The sequence below is a fragment of the Emys orbicularis genome (assembly GCF_028017835.1).
Source record: "Emys orbicularis isolate rEmyOrb1 chromosome 21 unlocalized genomic scaffold, rEmyOrb1.hap1 SUPER_21_unloc_2, whole genome shotgun sequence".
Taxonomy (NCBI): Eukaryota; Metazoa; Chordata; order Testudines; family Emydidae; genus Emys; species Emys orbicularis.
In genome coordinates, this window is record NW_027045156.1 from 484,759 (window position 1) to 501,391 (window position 16,633).

At 61.8% G+C, this 16,633-nt stretch overlaps 2 protein-coding genes across 2 annotated transcripts; both read left to right on the forward strand.

Moving 5' to 3' along the window:
• Positions 1–6,404: 6,404 nt before the first annotated feature.
• Positions 6,405–8,753, forward strand: ABT1 (activator of basal transcription 1). Its single transcript, XM_065423090.1, has 3 exons — positions 6,405–6,636; positions 7,152–7,327; positions 8,364–8,753. Exons 1-3 carry the CDS (start codon positions 6,405–6,407, stop codon positions 8,751–8,753), a joined length of 798 nt encoding a protein of 265 aa, XP_065279162.1.
• Positions 8,754–12,221: 3,468 nt separating this feature from the next.
• LOC135895034 (lysozyme C-like) lies at positions 12,222–16,086 on the forward strand. Its single transcript, XM_065423083.1, has 4 exons — positions 12,222–12,360; positions 14,406–14,565; positions 14,883–14,963; positions 16,020–16,086. Exons 1-4 carry the CDS (start codon positions 12,222–12,224, stop codon positions 16,084–16,086), a joined length of 447 nt encoding a protein of 148 aa, XP_065279155.1.
• Positions 16,087–16,633: the final 547 nt, after the last annotated feature.

Sequence of the window (16,633 nt, forward strand, 5' to 3'; positions counted from 1 at the left end):
CCCATGGACCCCAGCTGGGATCTGCCCCATTGACTCCAATGGAGCTATGGCCCATGGACCCCAGCTGGGACCTGCCCCATTGACTCCAATGGAGCTACGGCCCATTGACCCCAGCTGGGATCTGCCCCATTGACTTCAATGGAGCTACGGCCCATTGACCCCAGCTGGGATCTGGCCCATTGACTCCAATGGAGCCACGTACCATTGACTCCACCTGGGATCTGCCCCATTGACTCCAATGGAGCTACGGCCCATTGACCCCAGCTGGGATCTGCCCCATTGACTCCAATGGAGCTACAGGCCATGGACCCCAGCTGGGGTCTGGCCCCCATTAATTTACCCAACACTCCAGTTTCCCTGCTGCTAACCCCACCCCTGTGCATCCCTGTAGCCCCCTGCCCCTCCCCCCATCGTCTCTCCCCTCCAGCTCGCAATTAAATCATCCCTCTTAATTACAATAAAAGGCCGAGCGCTCTGCAGCTGCTGGTGGGGGCCCGGCTTTGGGCACAGGCCAGCCTTGGCAGGGATTTGGCTGTATTAGCAGGGGAAGGAGACAGCTGCCCGGCTGGGCCACCCGGGGGGGTCCGGATTACAGGAGAGAGATGGGAATTAGGAGCAAGAGTAGAAGGGAAATGATCCCCCCCCCCCCCCCATCCTAATCACAGGCCTAATTCCAGCAGCCATTAGTCCTTATTAAACAGGATCGGCTGCTAAACCCCCGAGACATTTATATCTGCCCTCCGGATCGCTGCTCTGCCGGCTGGCCCGTGTCATATGCACCGCTCCGGGATCCAGCTCCCCATCCATCCCCACGCAGCCCTGCTTATCTGTCTATCTATCCCATCCACCTCATCTATCTATCTATCCCCATCCACCCCCTCTATCTATCTATCTATCTATCTATCTATCTATCTATCTATCTATCTATCTATCTATCTATCTATCCCCCCACACACCCTCTATCTATCTATCTATCTATCTATCTATCTATCTATCTATCTATCTATCTATCTATCCCATACACAACCCTCTGTCTCTCTCTCTCTCTCCATACACCCCCCTCTCGCTCTCTGGTACCAGGTTGCATGGGCCCCTGGATCCAGTCCAGGGCCCGGGGGAGGGGAACCGGGCTTGCCGGGCCCCCAGGGCTGCAGGCAGGGGGCAGACGATGCTCCGTGGGACCATCGGGCCATAGGAGTGGATGGACAACGGAGGCCCAGCCCCGCTCGCCCAGCCCATCATCCGCGTCATTCCCAGCCTCGGGGGACCCCCGGCCGGTTCAGTCTCATCCTTCACTTCGCTATCTCACCCCGTCCCCCCACGATGGCTTTTAGGCCAGCCCAGCCCAGCCCAGTCCTCTGCGGGTGTCTCTGTGCCAGGCCGGAGCCGCCGTGCACCCCCACCCAGATAATCTCCTCCATCTCCCGCCAGGATGGCCCAGGGGATTATAGCCCCATGCAGGCTGAAGGAGAAATCCCACTCAGCGTAATCCTGTTGCTCGTCCCCAGCCCGAGCTAGCCGGCCTCTTCCCCAGCCCTCCTGCCCTCGCTCCCCAGCAGAGCCACAGGGAAACTGAGGGCAGGCAGGGAGGCAATCAACCCGAGAATCATGACTCCCAGCCTGCCTGCTGTAACCACTAGACCCCACTCCCCTCCGAGAGCCGGGAGAGAACCCAGGAGTCCTGGCTCCCAGCCCTTCCTGCTCTAACCACCAGACCCCACTCCCCTCCCAGAGCCGGGAGAGAACCCAGGAGTCCTGGCTCCCAGCCCCCCCTGCTCTAACCACCAGACCCCACTCCCCTCTCAGAGCCGGGGAGAGAACCCAGGAGTCCTGGCTCCCAGCCCCCCCTGCTCTAACCACCAGACCCCACCCCCCTCCCAGAGCCAGAGATAGAACCCAGGAGTCCTGGCTCCCAGCCTGATATTTTGAACTGGGATACGCCCCCACCCCCAGTTCTGGTTCATGTAGCCATGTCCTTGGCCTGGGTCTGGGAAGGATGGGTGATGCCAGCGGTGCCAGGGCACCATCTACTGGTGAAAGCTGCAAACTGCTGCTCTGTGCTCCCCCTGGGGATGGGTGGTGAGTGCCCCATCACCCCTGGCACTGGCCCACCTTCTCCAACAGGGTCCCACGAGCTTGGGGACCCCCCGTCTGGGGGAGCTCCTCCCAGCCGGCCCCGAACCTCTCGCCTCTCTCAGACTAGCTCGGCGCTGCTCTCCCAGCCTGGGTCAGCCGGGAAATCCACCACTTCCCCAGGAAGTTTGTTCCCATCCCCAGGCCCGGGGCAACCACCGAGATTATTAGCGTTAGGCCCAAAGCTGACTGCGAAGAGCTACAAGGGGATCGCCTCAAACCAGGCCACACAGCGGTGGATTAAACTCAAGGTTCGGAAGAGCAACGTTGAAATAATTCAAGGGGGTCAAAATTAGCCGCCGCCGCCACTCGTGAACACCATCCTGGCCTCCCTGTGGACCGATTCTTGGAGAACGCCAGCCCTACATGCAGCAGCGGTCAAAAAAGGCTCAGAGACTAGTGGGAAAGGGATCAGAAACACGACAGAAAATATAATGTCACTGTATGAATCCGTGGGCCGCCCACATCGTGGGGACTGGGTCCAGTTCTGGTCACCCCGTCTCAGAAAGGGCCCAGTGGAAGTGGAAAAGGCTCAGAGAAGGGCAGCAAAGGTGACAGAGGGGCTGGCGTTCAAAGAAGGAGAGACTAAAAAGATCAGGGCTGTTTAGCTTTGAAAAGCGATGACTTGGGGGGGGGGTAGGAGAGAGGTGTAGATGTGTGTGGAAAAAGCGAATAGAGAATTCTTCACACAATGCACAAGTAACCTGTGGAACTCACTGCTGGGGGATGTCGCGATGGCCAGAAGGATAGCGGGGTTCAAAAAGGAACTGGAGAAGTTCCTGGAGGATAAATCCATCCATGGCTGTCAGCCAAGATGCTCAAGGAAGCCACCCCATGCTCCGGATGACAGTAAATCTCTGACGGGCAGAAGCCGGGCATGGATCTCTCCAGAATTGCCCTGTTCTGTACTCTCCCCTTGAAGCTCTGGCACGAGCCGCTGTCGGGGATGGGAAGCTGGGCTAGACGGATCATGATGTGACTCACCACGGCCACGCTTAGGTTCTTAACGCCTTGTTTGCAACTGGAATTTGTCTGGCTTTACCTCCCAGGCATTGGATCTCGCTCTGACTTTCTCCTCTAGATTAAAGACCAGTTGGCACCAGGGATTTCCCCGCTCAGGTGCCGCTATCCACCCACCTTGCGCCCGATCTCCCAAACAAAACAGCCCGTGCTCCTTCGATCTCCCCACTCAAGTATCTTCTCCAGCCCTAGGACCGTTTCTGTGACTCTTAATCAGAGACTACCAGGGTTGGAAGGGACCTCAGGCGGTATCTAGTCCAACCCACTGCTCAAAGCAGGACCAATCCCCAGACAGATTTTTGCCCCAGATCCCTAAATGGCCCCCTCAAGGATTGAGCTCACAACCCTGGGTTAGGAGGCCAATGCTCAAACCACTGAGCTATCTCTTCTCAGCAGCCTCTCCAGGTCCTTTGGAAAAGGGGGGCAGAGAGTCCTGGCGTCTGGCCGTGGGGTGGATGGGGCAGATGTCGACTGGCCAGCCATCCGCCATATGGCTCTACAGGCATGGGAGGAGGAGGGGCTTGGACCGCTGGCGTTGATTTTCAACACGTCCTGGAGCCCAGCCATCTGGGGAAGGCCCAGAAGACAGCTAATGTCTGGCCAGTGTTTAAAAGGGGTGAATGGGACGACACGGGTAATTACAGGCCCGTTCTCCGGACACGCGGCAAGATAATGGAACGGCCGGCATGGGACTCGGTTAATAAAGAACGAACGGAGGGGGATGTAATTAATGCCAATCAACATGGAAGGACTGGGGCAGGGCCTGTCTCTCGCTGTGTGTCTGGGCAGTGCCTGGCATGACGGGGCCCTGATCTCAGCTGGGGCAGGGCCTGTCTCTCGCCGTGTGTCTGGGCAGCGCCCGGCACGACGGGGCCCTGATCCCAGCTGGGGCAGGGCCTGTCTCTTGCTGTGTGTCTGGGCAGCGCCCGGCACGACGGGGCCCTGATCCCAGCTGGGGCAGGGCCTGTCTCTCGCCGTGTGTCTGGGCAGCGCCCGGCACGACGGGGCCCTGATCCCAGCTGGGGCAGGGTCTGTCTCTCGCTGTGTGTCTGGGCAGCGCCCGGCACGACGGGGCCCTGATCTCAGCTGGGGCAGGGCCTGTCTCTCGCTGTGTGTCTGGGCAGTGCCTGGCACGACGGGGCCCTGATCCCAACTGGGGCAGGGTCTGTCTCTCGCTGTGTGTCTGGGCAGTGCCTGGCACGACGGGGCCCTGATCCCAACTGGGGCAGGGCCCTGATCCCAGCTGGGGCAGGGCCCTGATCCCAGCTGGGGCAGGGCCTGTCTCTCGCCGTGTGTCTGGGCAGCGCCCGGCACGACGGGGCCCTGATCCCAGCTGGGGCAGGGCCTGTCTCTCGCTGTGTGTCTGGGCAGTGCCTGGCATGACGGGGCCCTGATCTCAGCTGGGGCAGGGCCTGTCTCTCGCCGTGTGTCTGGGCAGCGCCCGGCACGACGGGGCCCTGATCCCAGCTGGGGCAGGGCCTGTCTCTCGCTGTGTGTCTGGGCAGCGCCGATCTCAGCTGGGGCAGGGACCGTATCCCCCAGATCAGGTCAGCAGGGAGTTGGGGGGCACCTGCTGTCACCTCAGTTCCTGCCACACGCATTCGGTCTCGCCTCCTCTCCAGCCGCTGCGTCTCCCGAGGGCTGACGTGCCTTGGTCTAATTAAAGGGCGAACCCTCCCGTCCCCTGATTCATCCCCCTCCCTGGGACACGCCGCACCCCCATTTCCACTCCCCGCCCGTCCAGCTGCCACGGCCAGCCGCTGGATCAGGGCCTGCTTAAGAGCCCTCTAGGATCTGGGTCCACCCCCCATGGCTGAGTCCCTCACAGTCTGTATCCTCCCACTGCCCCGGGAGGTAGGGCGAGGCTGTGACCGCTTCCCCCCTCCCCTCGCCTTGGGCAGATGGGGAAACTGAGGCAGGGAGAGGTCAGGGCTCACAGGTGCCAGGGGAGGGCTGCGTTCACGTTACCCTGGCCCGACCCCCTCGGTTATTCCTCCACCCCCCCAAGTGCTGTCCTCCTTCGGCCCCCAACTTCCTTCCCTCCAGCCACGCCCCTCACAGCCCTGGCTCCGCCCCCGCTTCCTCCTGGGGGTTCTAACCCCGCCCTGGCTCCGCCCCCACTTCCTCCTGGACGTTCTGGCTCCGCCCCCGCTTCCTCCTGGGCGTTCTCACCCCGCCCCGGCTCCGCCCCCGCTTCCCCCTGGACGTTCTGGCTCCGCCTCCGTTTCCTTCTGGGCCTTCCGATCCCGCCCCTTTCCCCGCCCTGGCTCCTCCCCTATTTCCTCCTGAACGTTCTGACCACGCCCCCTCTGCCGTTGGTTTCCGGGTCGGTCGCCCCACGCACGGCTCCCGGGCCGTAAAGTGAGGCCAGCGGGGAGCGAACGAGTGAGTGAGATGGGGGCGAGGGGCAGAGCTGGGGTCACGTAATGGAGGCGTGGGGGGCTGGGCGGTATTTGGGAACAGCCGGCGGCGGCGGCGGCGGCGGGGGGGGGGGGGGGGATATAGGAGCACGTGGGGCTGGAGGGGACTGGCGGAGGGAAGGGGATGTTGGGGGAAGGGCGGCAGGGGCTGGGGGTCACGTGGGAGATGGGGGCCTGGGGGAGGGAGAGATCTGTAGGGCGGAGGGGGACGTCTGGGGGGGCATGAGATCAGGTGGCGGAGGGGGGGGGACTTGTGGGACCTAGAGGCGGGGGGCCGGGGGATGCGGGAGAGAGGATGGGTGGGGAGGAAGGGGGAGTGGATGGGGCAGAGCTGGGGGTGCTGGAGCATGTGGGGCGGGGGGAGGGCGGGGGGAGGACAGCAGAGCCCATGGGGTCTGGGAGGATCTGTAGGCTGGGGCATGGGCGGGGACAGGGCATATGGAGGGTAGGGTGACCAGACAGCAAATGTGAAAAATCGGGACAGGGGGTGGGGGGTAATAGGAGCCTAGATAAGAAAAAGACCCCAAAATCGGGACTGTCCCTATTAAATCAGGACATCTGGTCACCCTAATGGAGGGTGGGAAATATGGGGGGCTGTAGGGGTGGGGAATGGGGTGGAGGAGTGGGGAGATATGGACACAGGGACATGTGGGGGAGATATGGGGGGCTAGGGAGTGGGGAATGGGGTGGGCAGGTAAAGGGCTGTGGGGGTGGGACATATGGAGGGCTGTGGAGCTGGGCAATGTGGGGCGGCTGTGGGGGCAGCACGGAGGTCGGGGTGGCCTGAGGCTGGATCTAACCCCTCCCTCTTGGCAGGGGGCAGCGCCCGGGATGCTGGAGGAGCCGCAGGAGGTGGGCGAGGACGGAAGCCTCCTGGGGGCCGGGCAGGAGGTGGGCGAGGAGGGGAGCCCCCCACCTGGAACCCCCGACCCTCCCCAGGGTAAGAAGATCGTGCCGGGCATCGTGTACCTAGGGCACATCCCGCCCCGCTTCCGGCCCCGGCACGTCCGAAACCTACTCAGCGTCCACGGGGAGGTCGGACGCATCTTCCTGCAGCCCGAGGGTGAGTCCACAGAGTGTGTGGGGGGCTGGGCACTGGGGGGCACTGTGCCGTGGGGAGCAGGGCGGGGGGCTGGGCAAGGGGTGCTCTCCCCTGGCAGTCAGGGCCGGGCTCTGGGGGGGGGGCACCGTGGGGCAGGGAGCAGTGTGGGGGGCTGGGCAGGGGTGCTCTCCCCTGGCAGTCAGGGCCGGGCACTTGAAGGGGCACAGGGGGATGTCGGTTACCCAGACATGCCCTGACCCTTTTCAGTCACTAAATCTCCCTTGCTGGTTTTCACCCAATATTTGGGGCGCGAACCCAGGCGTCCTGGCAAAATCCCGTCTTCAGCTGGAATCGCTGGCTCCGGCTGCATATCGGACTCCCCTTCTCTGCCTGGGTGAAAATATATCGCGGCGTTATGTGCGGCTATTCCCCGGCCTCCCCGCCCCAGAGGTGGCTGCATCTCTGCGCCGGGCGGGCCTGTGGCTGGAAGGGCCTTGCGGGGGGTATGGCAGGGGCTGATCTCTCTGTCCCCCCAGAGCGGTTCGTCCGGCAGAGGAAGAAGAAAGCTGGCGCCAAGGCCAAGAACTACACGGAGGGCTGGGTCGAGTTCAGGGACAAGCGCGTGGCGAAGCTCGTGGCCGCCAGTCTGCACAACACGCCTATGGGCACCCGCCGGCGCAGCCGCTTCCACTACGACCTGTGGAACATCAAGGTACCGGCTCTGGGAGGGGAGTGGGGTCTAGTGGTTAGGGTGGCGGGGCTGGGAGCCAGGACTCCTGGGTTCTCTCCCTGGCTCGGGGAGAGGAGTGGGGTCTAGTGGTTAGAGCAGGGGGGGCTGGGAGCCAGGACTCCTGGGTTCTCTTCCTGGCTCTGGGAGGGGAGTGGGGTGTAGTGGTTAGAGCGGGGGGGGCTGGGAGCTAGGACTCGTGGGTTCTCTCCCTGGCTCTGGGAGGGGATTGGGGTCTAGTGGTTAGAGCAGGGGGGGCTGGGAGCCAGGACTCCTCGGTTCTCTCCCTGGCTCGGGGAGGGGAGTGGGGTCTAGTGGTTAGAGCTGGGGAGCTGGGAGCCAGGACTCCTGGGTTCTCTCCCTGGCTCTGGGAGGGGAGTGGGGTCTAGTGGTTAGAGCTGGGGAGCTGGGAGCCAGGACTCCTGGGTTCTCTCCCTGGCTCTGGGAGGGGAGTGGGGTCTAGTGGCTGGAGCGCTGGGGGCTGGGAGCCAGGACTCCTGGGTTCTCTCCCTGGCTCGGGGAGGGGAGTGGGGGCTAGTGGTTAGAGCTGGGGGGGCTGGGAGCCAGGACTCCTGGGTTCTCTCCCCGGCTCTGGGAGGGGAGTGGGGGCTAGTGGTTAGAGCTGGGGAGCTGGGAGCCAGGACTCCTGGGTTCTCTCTCTGGCTCGGGGAGGGGAGTGGGGGCTGGTGGTTAGAGCGGGGGAGCTGGGAGCCAGGACTCCTGGGTTCTCTCCCTGGCTCGGGGAGGGGAGTGGGGGCTAATGGTTAGAGCTGGGGAGCTGGGAGCCAGGACTCCTGGGTTCTCTCTCTGGCTCGGGGAGGGGAGTGGGGGCTGGTGGTTAGAGCGGGGGAGCTGGGAGCCAGGACTCCTGGGTTCTCTCCCTGGCTCGGGGAGGGGAGTGGGGGCTAATGGTTAGAGCTGGGGGGGCTGGGAGCCAGGACTCCTGGGTTTGCTCCCCGGCTCTGGGAGGGGAGCGGGGTCCAGCCGGTCAGAGGCAGTGAGGGTCCGTCTGTCCCCGCAGTACCTGCACCGGTTCAGGTGGCCGCACCTGAGCGAGCGCCTGGCCTACGAGCGGCAGGTCCGGCAGCAGCGCCTGCGGGCTGAGATCTCCCAGGCCAAGCGCGAGACCAGCTTCTACCTGCGCAGTGTGGAGACCAGCCAGCGCTTCGCCCGCCGGGCCGCTGCCGCCCCTGCCGGTGCCGAGGAGAAGAGCTGGGGCTTCGTCCAGCGCCCCACGGAGGAGGAGATCCAGTGGCGCAAGGCAGGCGCGGGCGGGCGCCGGCTCCGTGGGCAGCTGGCCAAGGCCCGGGAGATCCAGTTGAAATCCCAGACCAGCCGCTCCTTGCTGGCCAAGATCTTCAATGCCGCGGACGCTGCCTCTGAGGAGGCACCAGGGGGCCCGGATCTGTAGTGAGACCCCCGGGCGCTGGGGGGCGCCGTGCTGCGGGGAGTGGGGCAGGGGGCTGGGCCGGGGGCGCTCTCCCCTGGCAGTCAAGGCTGGACACTGGGGGCCGCCATGCGGTAGGAAATGGAGTCGGGGGGGCTTTGGGGTTCTCTCCTGTTTCTGGGAGGGGAGTGGAGTCCAGTGGGTTTGAGTGGGAGTTGCTGGGAGCCAGGACGCCTGGGTTCTCCCCCCAGCTCTGGGAGGGGAGTGGGGGCTGGTGGGTTAGAGCAGGGGGGGGCTGGGAGCCAGGACTCCTGGGTTCTCTCCCCAGCTCTGGGAGGGGAGTGGGGGCTGGTGGTTAGAGCAGAGGGATCCTGGGAGCCAGGACTCCTGTCAGTTCCCATCCAGCGTGGCACAGAGTTGGGGTTTCGGGGAGCTGGCTGGGGCTCCGGCTTCCTGGCCTGGAGGTACCAGTGTGGGAGCGGGGGGTGGGGGAGGTGGATCCAAACTGGGCAGCAGGACTCAACCCGAGGCAGGGGGGGAGGGAGCTGGGGGGAGCCCAGATTAATTTAAGCCCTGGGCAGGCTGCAGGTTGGGTGCCCCATCCGATCACCCCCAGCCCACTTCACCCGCCCCCCACGCTGTCCCCCGCCTGCCCCTCGGCCCTGGGGCGACGGGCGTTTGCCCCCCAGCAGCTGCTGGTTCCTTAGCCCCGGTGGCAGGCTCTGAAGACCAGTCGTTGCCTCGATTGACCCCAGCGTCTCGGCTCGGGATAGTCCCTTCCCCCCCGCCATGGCCGCGCTCGGCCGCTGGTTTCCCCTGGGGACACTCGGACCGTTGGGCCAGGCGTGATCCCGGCCCCTCGTCTGTCCCGAAGACGAGCCCCTGATTGGCAAAGGAAAAGCCCCTTGGTAGCCCGCGGGGCTGGCCCCCTTGGAGTCCGTCCCCGTGCGTTTGATGCCAGCTGTGACCCGGGGGCTCGCCGGTCCCTCCAGCTGAGTGTCATTAAAAAACCCGACTGACTGAAAACGAACCCGGCGACTGTTGAGTTTATTCCAAAGTGGCCGACGGCTCGGCCTCCAAACGCCGCTGCAGCTGGGGCCTCGGCATCCACGGGCGGGTTTCCAGCGGGGAGCGTCTCGGCCCGGCTCTGTTTAACATCTTGATCTCTGTGTCTCTGCATTCCCAGGGTGTCTCCAGCCGCAGCACCAGCCCTTCGGCCTCCGATTAGCTGCGCCGGGGGCTGTGGGTTGGGAGCCAGGGGGTTAGCAGAGGGACCCTGCGATATGAGGCCTGGTCGGGAAGGGCTGGCGTAGGGCCTATGGGCCGCAGTCAGGCCCTGCCCGCGTGTTCGCTGGCCGGGACGTGATCTTGGTGAGACCGGGGGCTGCAAAACCACAAACGCTCCTAAAAGGGGCCAGGCACCGGCCGCTGGTGTAAACACGCCCCGGAGGGATCGTGCCAGGACCCTCCCGCTACCGAGCTACGGTGTGAACGCCCCCTGCGCCCTTGGAAAGATAAGCTCCGGGGGGCGGATGAGATGTTTGGATCGACCCGCCAGGTACAAGGCACAGGGTGGTGACTGACCCCGGCAGTACGTAACTTGTTCGTATCGGTGCATAAAAGAGGGGTTGCCGAGGGGTCATCTGGCTGGGGGGGGATGGACGGAAAGTCACTGAGCTGGTCCGTTGTCATGGGGCTTGCGTGTCTGAGTGTCCCTGTTATGGGGCGCTCTGACTGGGCCAGTACAGCTGGCCGGGCCCCTTCCCTGCTGAACGGAGCCGCTGGTCTGTGCAGAGCCGGTGCAGCGCCTGGAGAGAACATGCACACAGCCAACAAGGGACGGGGAATGGGGCCTGTCCCCTCTAGGGGCACCAGCTTCTATCCAGCCCCAGGGCAGGGACTGGCTGACTTAGGGGGGTGGGGAATGGGACTGGGGCCTGTCCCCTCTAGGGGGCACCGGCTCCCATCGGCCCCGGGACAGGGGCCACCCACCCACACCTCCCCAGCTCCCACCCCCCAGGCTGAAGGCTGCCCTGGCTCTGTTGTCTCCGGCCCAGGGACTATGTTGCAGCTGGAGTTTTACTGGCGGCAGCTCCCCAGAACCGAACCAACAGCTGGGCCTGGCCCCCTCCCTCCAGAGCAGCCCGATCTCTGCTGGTGTAACCCCCCGGGGGGCGCAGCAGAGCTCCCGACCTTAACCCGGACAGGGCGCAGGTGGGTCCAACCCCGGCCTTGCCCCATGGCTGGCATCCCCCCCCCCGGCGCTGGAATGGCCGCCCCGAGGTTTCCCCTAACAGCCAGGCCCCTGTCTGGTTCTGGACCAGCACCGCCCTGTGGTGTTCCCGAATTCTGGCACCGATGGTGAAGTTGGACCTGGCTTGGCCTCGCTGCGGGAGCTCCCGGAGAGGCGCTGGGGCCCGGTGGCTCAATCCTGGAGTCATGGGGCCCCCCGGCACAGCGTCACCCCTGGGGGTCCGGCATGCGGCCAGGGGTCGCGCCCTGGCAGTGGATTAGCAGCGGTGTGGCGGGATCCTGGGGACCCCGGCTGCTCTTTGCTCTCCCTGGCTGCCTGCGGCCCCGATCCCTGGCCCTGCTTTGATCCCTCGTCGCACCCCTTTGCCCTGTGCTCTGGGGCTCTGCCTCGGGGGCCTTGGGTGGGTCCGTGCAGCGCCTGGCGCGACGGGGCCCCGATCTCCCCTGATGCTGTTTCCACCCAGCGTGCCAATCTCGGCAGTGGCACAAGGTGTCCTGTAAACACGGCACCAGGCGCTCGGCCTCCGGACTCCGATTAGCTGGGCCGGGGCCCGCGGTGCCTGGGCGAGATAAGAGCCTGTTTGCGTTGACTGGAGAACGGCCAGGAACGCTCCCACCTGCCGGGACGGAGGGCTGTGGGGGCTCAGGACCCCCTCTGCTCCTCCCCAGCAATGGCTGCTTCTGTGCAGGCACCAGAGCCGCCGTCCCTGCAGCTTCCCCCCTTTTTTATCCATCCCTGCAGCCCCTCTCTCTGGGGAAACTGAGGCTTGGAGCATGCGTCCAGCTCCAGGAGGACGGACGGGGGACCCAGCCTGCGAGTCCCAGAAAGGAAATGGCATATTCTGGATAGAACCCAGGAGTCCTGGCTCCCAGCCCCCCCTGCTCTAACCCACCAGCCCCCACTCCCCGCCCAGAGTGGGGAGAGAACCCAGGAGTCCTGGCTCCCAGTCCCCCTGCTCTAACCCACCAGCCCCCACTCCCCTCCCAGAGCTGGGGAGAGAACCCAGGAGTCCTGGCTCCCAGCCCCCCCCGCTCTAACCACCAGCCCCCACTCCCCTCCCAGAGCTGGGGAGAGAACCCAGGAGTCCTGGCTCCTGGCCATACCCGAGATGCCCTTGTTGTTCTCGGCGCTGGGGGGGTGTGACCTTGACCAGGGGCGTGGGCAGCGCCCGGGGCTATATAAAGCCGGGGCGCCCGGTGCCCAGTCCCCACTGCTCAGCTTCCCCTCGCCCTGCGGAGATGAAGGCTCTTGCGCTGTTCGCCCTGCTGGCCTGCCTGGTGCCGGGTAGCCTGAGCATGTACTACGGCCGCTGCCAACTCGCCCAGACGCTGCAGCAGCTGGGCCTGGACGGCTACATGGGCTACAGCCTGGCCAACTGTGAGTGACCCCCCCACCGCCCCAGACCTCCCACTTCCCACCGGGGTGGGGGATGGGGGCTTCAGGCATTTCGTTCCCGTTTTAACGGGGGCCATTTCTGCAGTTGTAGGGTTTTTAGTGGGGGGTGGACAATTATTTAACGACAGGAGCCTCTGATTGTCACACGGCGACGTTTGATAACCAGCAAAACTAGGCTTGGCAGACACCAGTGTTTAGGGGGTTTTATACTTTCGACGGGTCCGAGCACGGTTTATCTTGCACTTTTTTCTGATTTTTTAAAAAACCCCTTTACATTCGCACAGTTGTGCAAAATTATGGGTTTTAAACCTCCCCTCCCCCCCCCCCCGTTTATCCATTTAAATGTTCCCAGTTGCACAAAATTCTGGGTTTTAAGCCTTTTTTCTCGTTCGATCCATTTAAATGTTGATAGTTGGGCAAAACTGTGTTAAGAATTTTTCCTACACTTAGATATTCAAAGGTGCACAAAACTGGGGGTTTGCATTTTTTTCTGTTTCTAGCCATTTAAATGTTCACAGTGGCACAAAATTGTTTCAAGCATTTTTTGCCCGTTTGTCCATTGACGTTTTGAGCTGCTCAAAACGATGAGTTTGACGCATTTTGGGGGTCCAACGTGTATCCGTTTAATTTTGCCCAGCTGCACGAAATTCGGGGGTTTGAGCCTTTTTTCTATTTCTAGGCATTGAACTTTTGACATTTGTGCAAAACCGTTTTATGCATTTCCCCTAATTTTTATCCATTTAGCCCAGGGGTGGCCGCATGCGGCTCTTCAGAAGTTAATCTGCGGCTCCTTGTCTAGGCACCGACTCCGGGGCTGGAGCTACAGGCGCCAACTTTCCAATGGGCCGGGGGGGGGGGTCACTGCTCAACCCCTGGCTCTGCGGCAGGCCCTGTCCCCCCTCCACCCCTTCCTGCCCCCTCCCCTGAGCCTGCGGTACCCTCCCCCCAGAGCCTCCTGCACCCCACGAAACAGCTGATCGAGAGGTGTGGGGAGGGAGGGGGAGGCGCTGATCCACGGGGCTGCCGGTGGGTGGGAGGCGCTGGGAGCCAGGGGGGAGCTGATGGGGGGGCTGCTGACGTATTACTGGGGCTCTTTGGCAATGTACATTGGTAAATTCTGGCTCTTTCTTGGGCTCAGGTTGGCCACCCCGATTTAGACGTTCACAGCTGCACAAATATTAAGGATTTTTTTTCTACTTGTATCCATTGACATTTTCACAGCTGCACAAAATTATGGGGTTCAAACATTCCCCCCCCCCCAGTTTTTATCCATTTAAATTTTCACTGTCACATCCAGTCACGAGTTTTAAGCATTTTTTAAAATCTATTTCTAGCCATTTAAATTGTCACCGTGATGGGGTTTCACCATTGCGTTTCCATTTGTATTGATTGAAATCTTCTGAGTAGGGGGAAGTCGTGGGGCAGTTCGGGGGGCGGGGGGTGGCCAGATGAGAATTATTTTACAACAGTAGACGCTGACGATCGACACGTTTAAAGCGGCATAACCGTTAAACCGCAAACGGTCGCCCTCCCGTGTCAAAATGCTCCTCTGTCCGCAGGCCATAGGGTGACCAGATGTCCCGATTTTACAGGGACAGTCCCGATATTTGGGGCTTTTTCTTATATAGGCTCCTATTACCCCCCACCCCCCCGTCCTGATTTTTCACACTTGCTGTCTGGTCACCCTAGCAGGCCGCATGGTCCTGACATTGCTTTTGTTAGCACGGCTGGAAATATCTCGGCCTCGCTCTGCGGGTGTCCGGTGACACCGACGTTTACCCATGAAAACCATCTGTCAGATCCCAGCCCGCCTGGCTGTGCACAAGGTGCCCCTCAAAGGGTGCCAGGCTGAGACTGGCTCTGCTTGCCACAGCTCCCTCTATAAATACCCCGCGGTGCTGACAACAAGCAGCGCGTCTTCCAAGCTCGCCCGCGCGGGGGGAGGGGGGGTGTCACAGCACCACCTGCTGACCATTCCCCACCATAGCAAGCTGAGCTCCCTCCCTCTCTCTCTCTCTCTGACTCAGGGGTCTGCATGGCCGCGCACGAGAGCAGCTACAACACCCAGGCCACCAACTACAACAGCTGGGACGGCAGCACCGACTTCGGCATCTTCCAGATCAACAGCCGCTACTGGTGCCAGAACGGCGACGAGTACAGCTCCAACATCTGTCAAATTCCCTGCAGCGGTGAGGTCGGGGGAGAGATCCTCTCTCTTGGAGGGAGCCTTGTCGGGCTGTTCCTCAGCTGTCCTGCCCCAGAGGTGGCTGCCTCTCAGCCATCCCTGTGCGGTGTTATGCGCGGCTGTTCCCCAGATGCCCCCCCAGATGTGGCTGCATCTCAGTGCATGTATTTCATTTGGCTAGTCTGAGTTCCGTATGGGTGGAAATGTCACCTGTGTGATAAATGGGGTGGGTGGGTTTGGGGTGGAAGGGATCGAGGGGGGAACTGGGAACCACCGTGCTCTGACCCCCCCACTCACCTGTCCTCCCCCCCCCCCCCCCCGACTTACTGAGCAACAATCTCTCAGCGGACGTTGAATGTGCTAAGATCATTGCCCAGGACTCCAACGGCATGAGTGCCTGGTAAGTGGGGGGGGGGGGGGGCATGAGGGGGGGACATGGGGAGTCTTGTGTAGAAGAGAATCTCGGCTTCAGTATTTTTTGAAAGCCTGTTTTCAGCCCTCGTCATTGTGCTGGAAATCTGGAAACCGTGAGCTGAGCGCGACCGACAGGCTCAGACCCCAGATCCGCCCCGACGCCCGTGAGCAAAGAGCCCAAACAATTCCCAGCTACGTGTCGGCAGAGACCCCTCCCCCGCCCCAGATGTGCATGAGAAAACAGCTGGTTCAAACCCCGCCACCCCCCCACAGACACTCGCACACGCCAGGAAACAAAGAAAAGGACCCAAAAATGAAGCACTGTAAGGAAAAAAAAAAAAAACCCAAAAAACCATCATGGTTTTTCTGCTAATCTTATGAGTGTTTATTTTTGTTGCTAATCTCACGATTTTCCTGTGAATCTCTTGGTCTTTTCTTTGCTAATCTCATGATTTTTCTGAAAATCTCACGTCTTTTTTTGTGTCTCAATTTTTCCGTGATTCCTTTTTTTTTCTTTTGCTAATCTCATGAATTTTTTTTTTTTGTTGCAAACCTCATGAGTTTATTCTGCTCATTTCACGATGTTTCTGCAGAACGATGGTGTTTTTGGAGGGTTTTTTTGGTTTTTTTTTGCTTAGTGACTCTTTTGGTTTTGGTGACTCTTGTGGTTTGTCTGCAAAGCTCAAGCTGTTTTGTTTGTTTGCTTGTGTGTTTTTTTGGTGTGGGTTTTTGCAGCCTGACTAGATGTCTGAGGGCTGGGCCCTGATCCATAACGGGCAGTGCGACTAACAGCTCAGTTCTCAGCTCCTTATCTGGCTTAACCATTTTCCTTCAGCCCAGCCCCCTGGGGATGAGGGGTGCAAGCCTCCCTATTTCACAGGAGGGGAAACTGAGGCACGGAGCAGCAATGTGACCTGCCCAGAGTCTGTGGCAGAATAACCCAGGTCTTGCCTGCCCAAGGCCAGCGCCTGTAACCCCTCGGGCGCATTTTATGAGGCACCTCAACCAGGTGGCCGCTAATTCTTTTTCTCTCCTCCGTCAGGGTGGCCTGGACGTCGTATTGCCAAGGCCAGGATCTGTGGCAGTACGTAGAAGGATGCGGCGTGTGAGAGCGGCCCTGGGATCGGGCTCCGTCCTGCCCCGAGTTCTCCGGGCCCTGGCTCGCTGCCTTTCCCCAGATCTTTCCAAACACAATCACCCCCCCGAATCCAAGACCCGGCGCCCCGCTGCTCAGCCTCCTGGGCCATCGCAACAGGGGAAATGGGGGTAGTGGGATAGAGTGGGGGAAGGGGGGAGAGGGCTGGGAACCAGGACTCTGGGAGGGGAGTGGGGGCTGGTGGGTTAGAGCAGGGGGGGCTGGGAGCCAGGACTCCTGGGTTCTCTCCCTGTCTCTGGGAGGGGAGTGGGATCTAGTGGGTTAGAGCAAGGGGGCTGGGGCCAGAACTCCTGGGTTCTCTCCCCGGCTCCTCTCGGTCAGTGGAGTGAGTACAATCTAGCTCCTTCACACAGATTTGGGGAGGGGTAGAACTAGTCCTGGGGTATGAACTGGCGGGAGGTTTTCAGGTGGGCGCAGCGTGGGAGCGCAGAGGGTGCCCTCTCCTCACGGCAGTCTGGGTTTATTTTCCAGTTGATTTGATTGTGATACTTCGGGTTCTT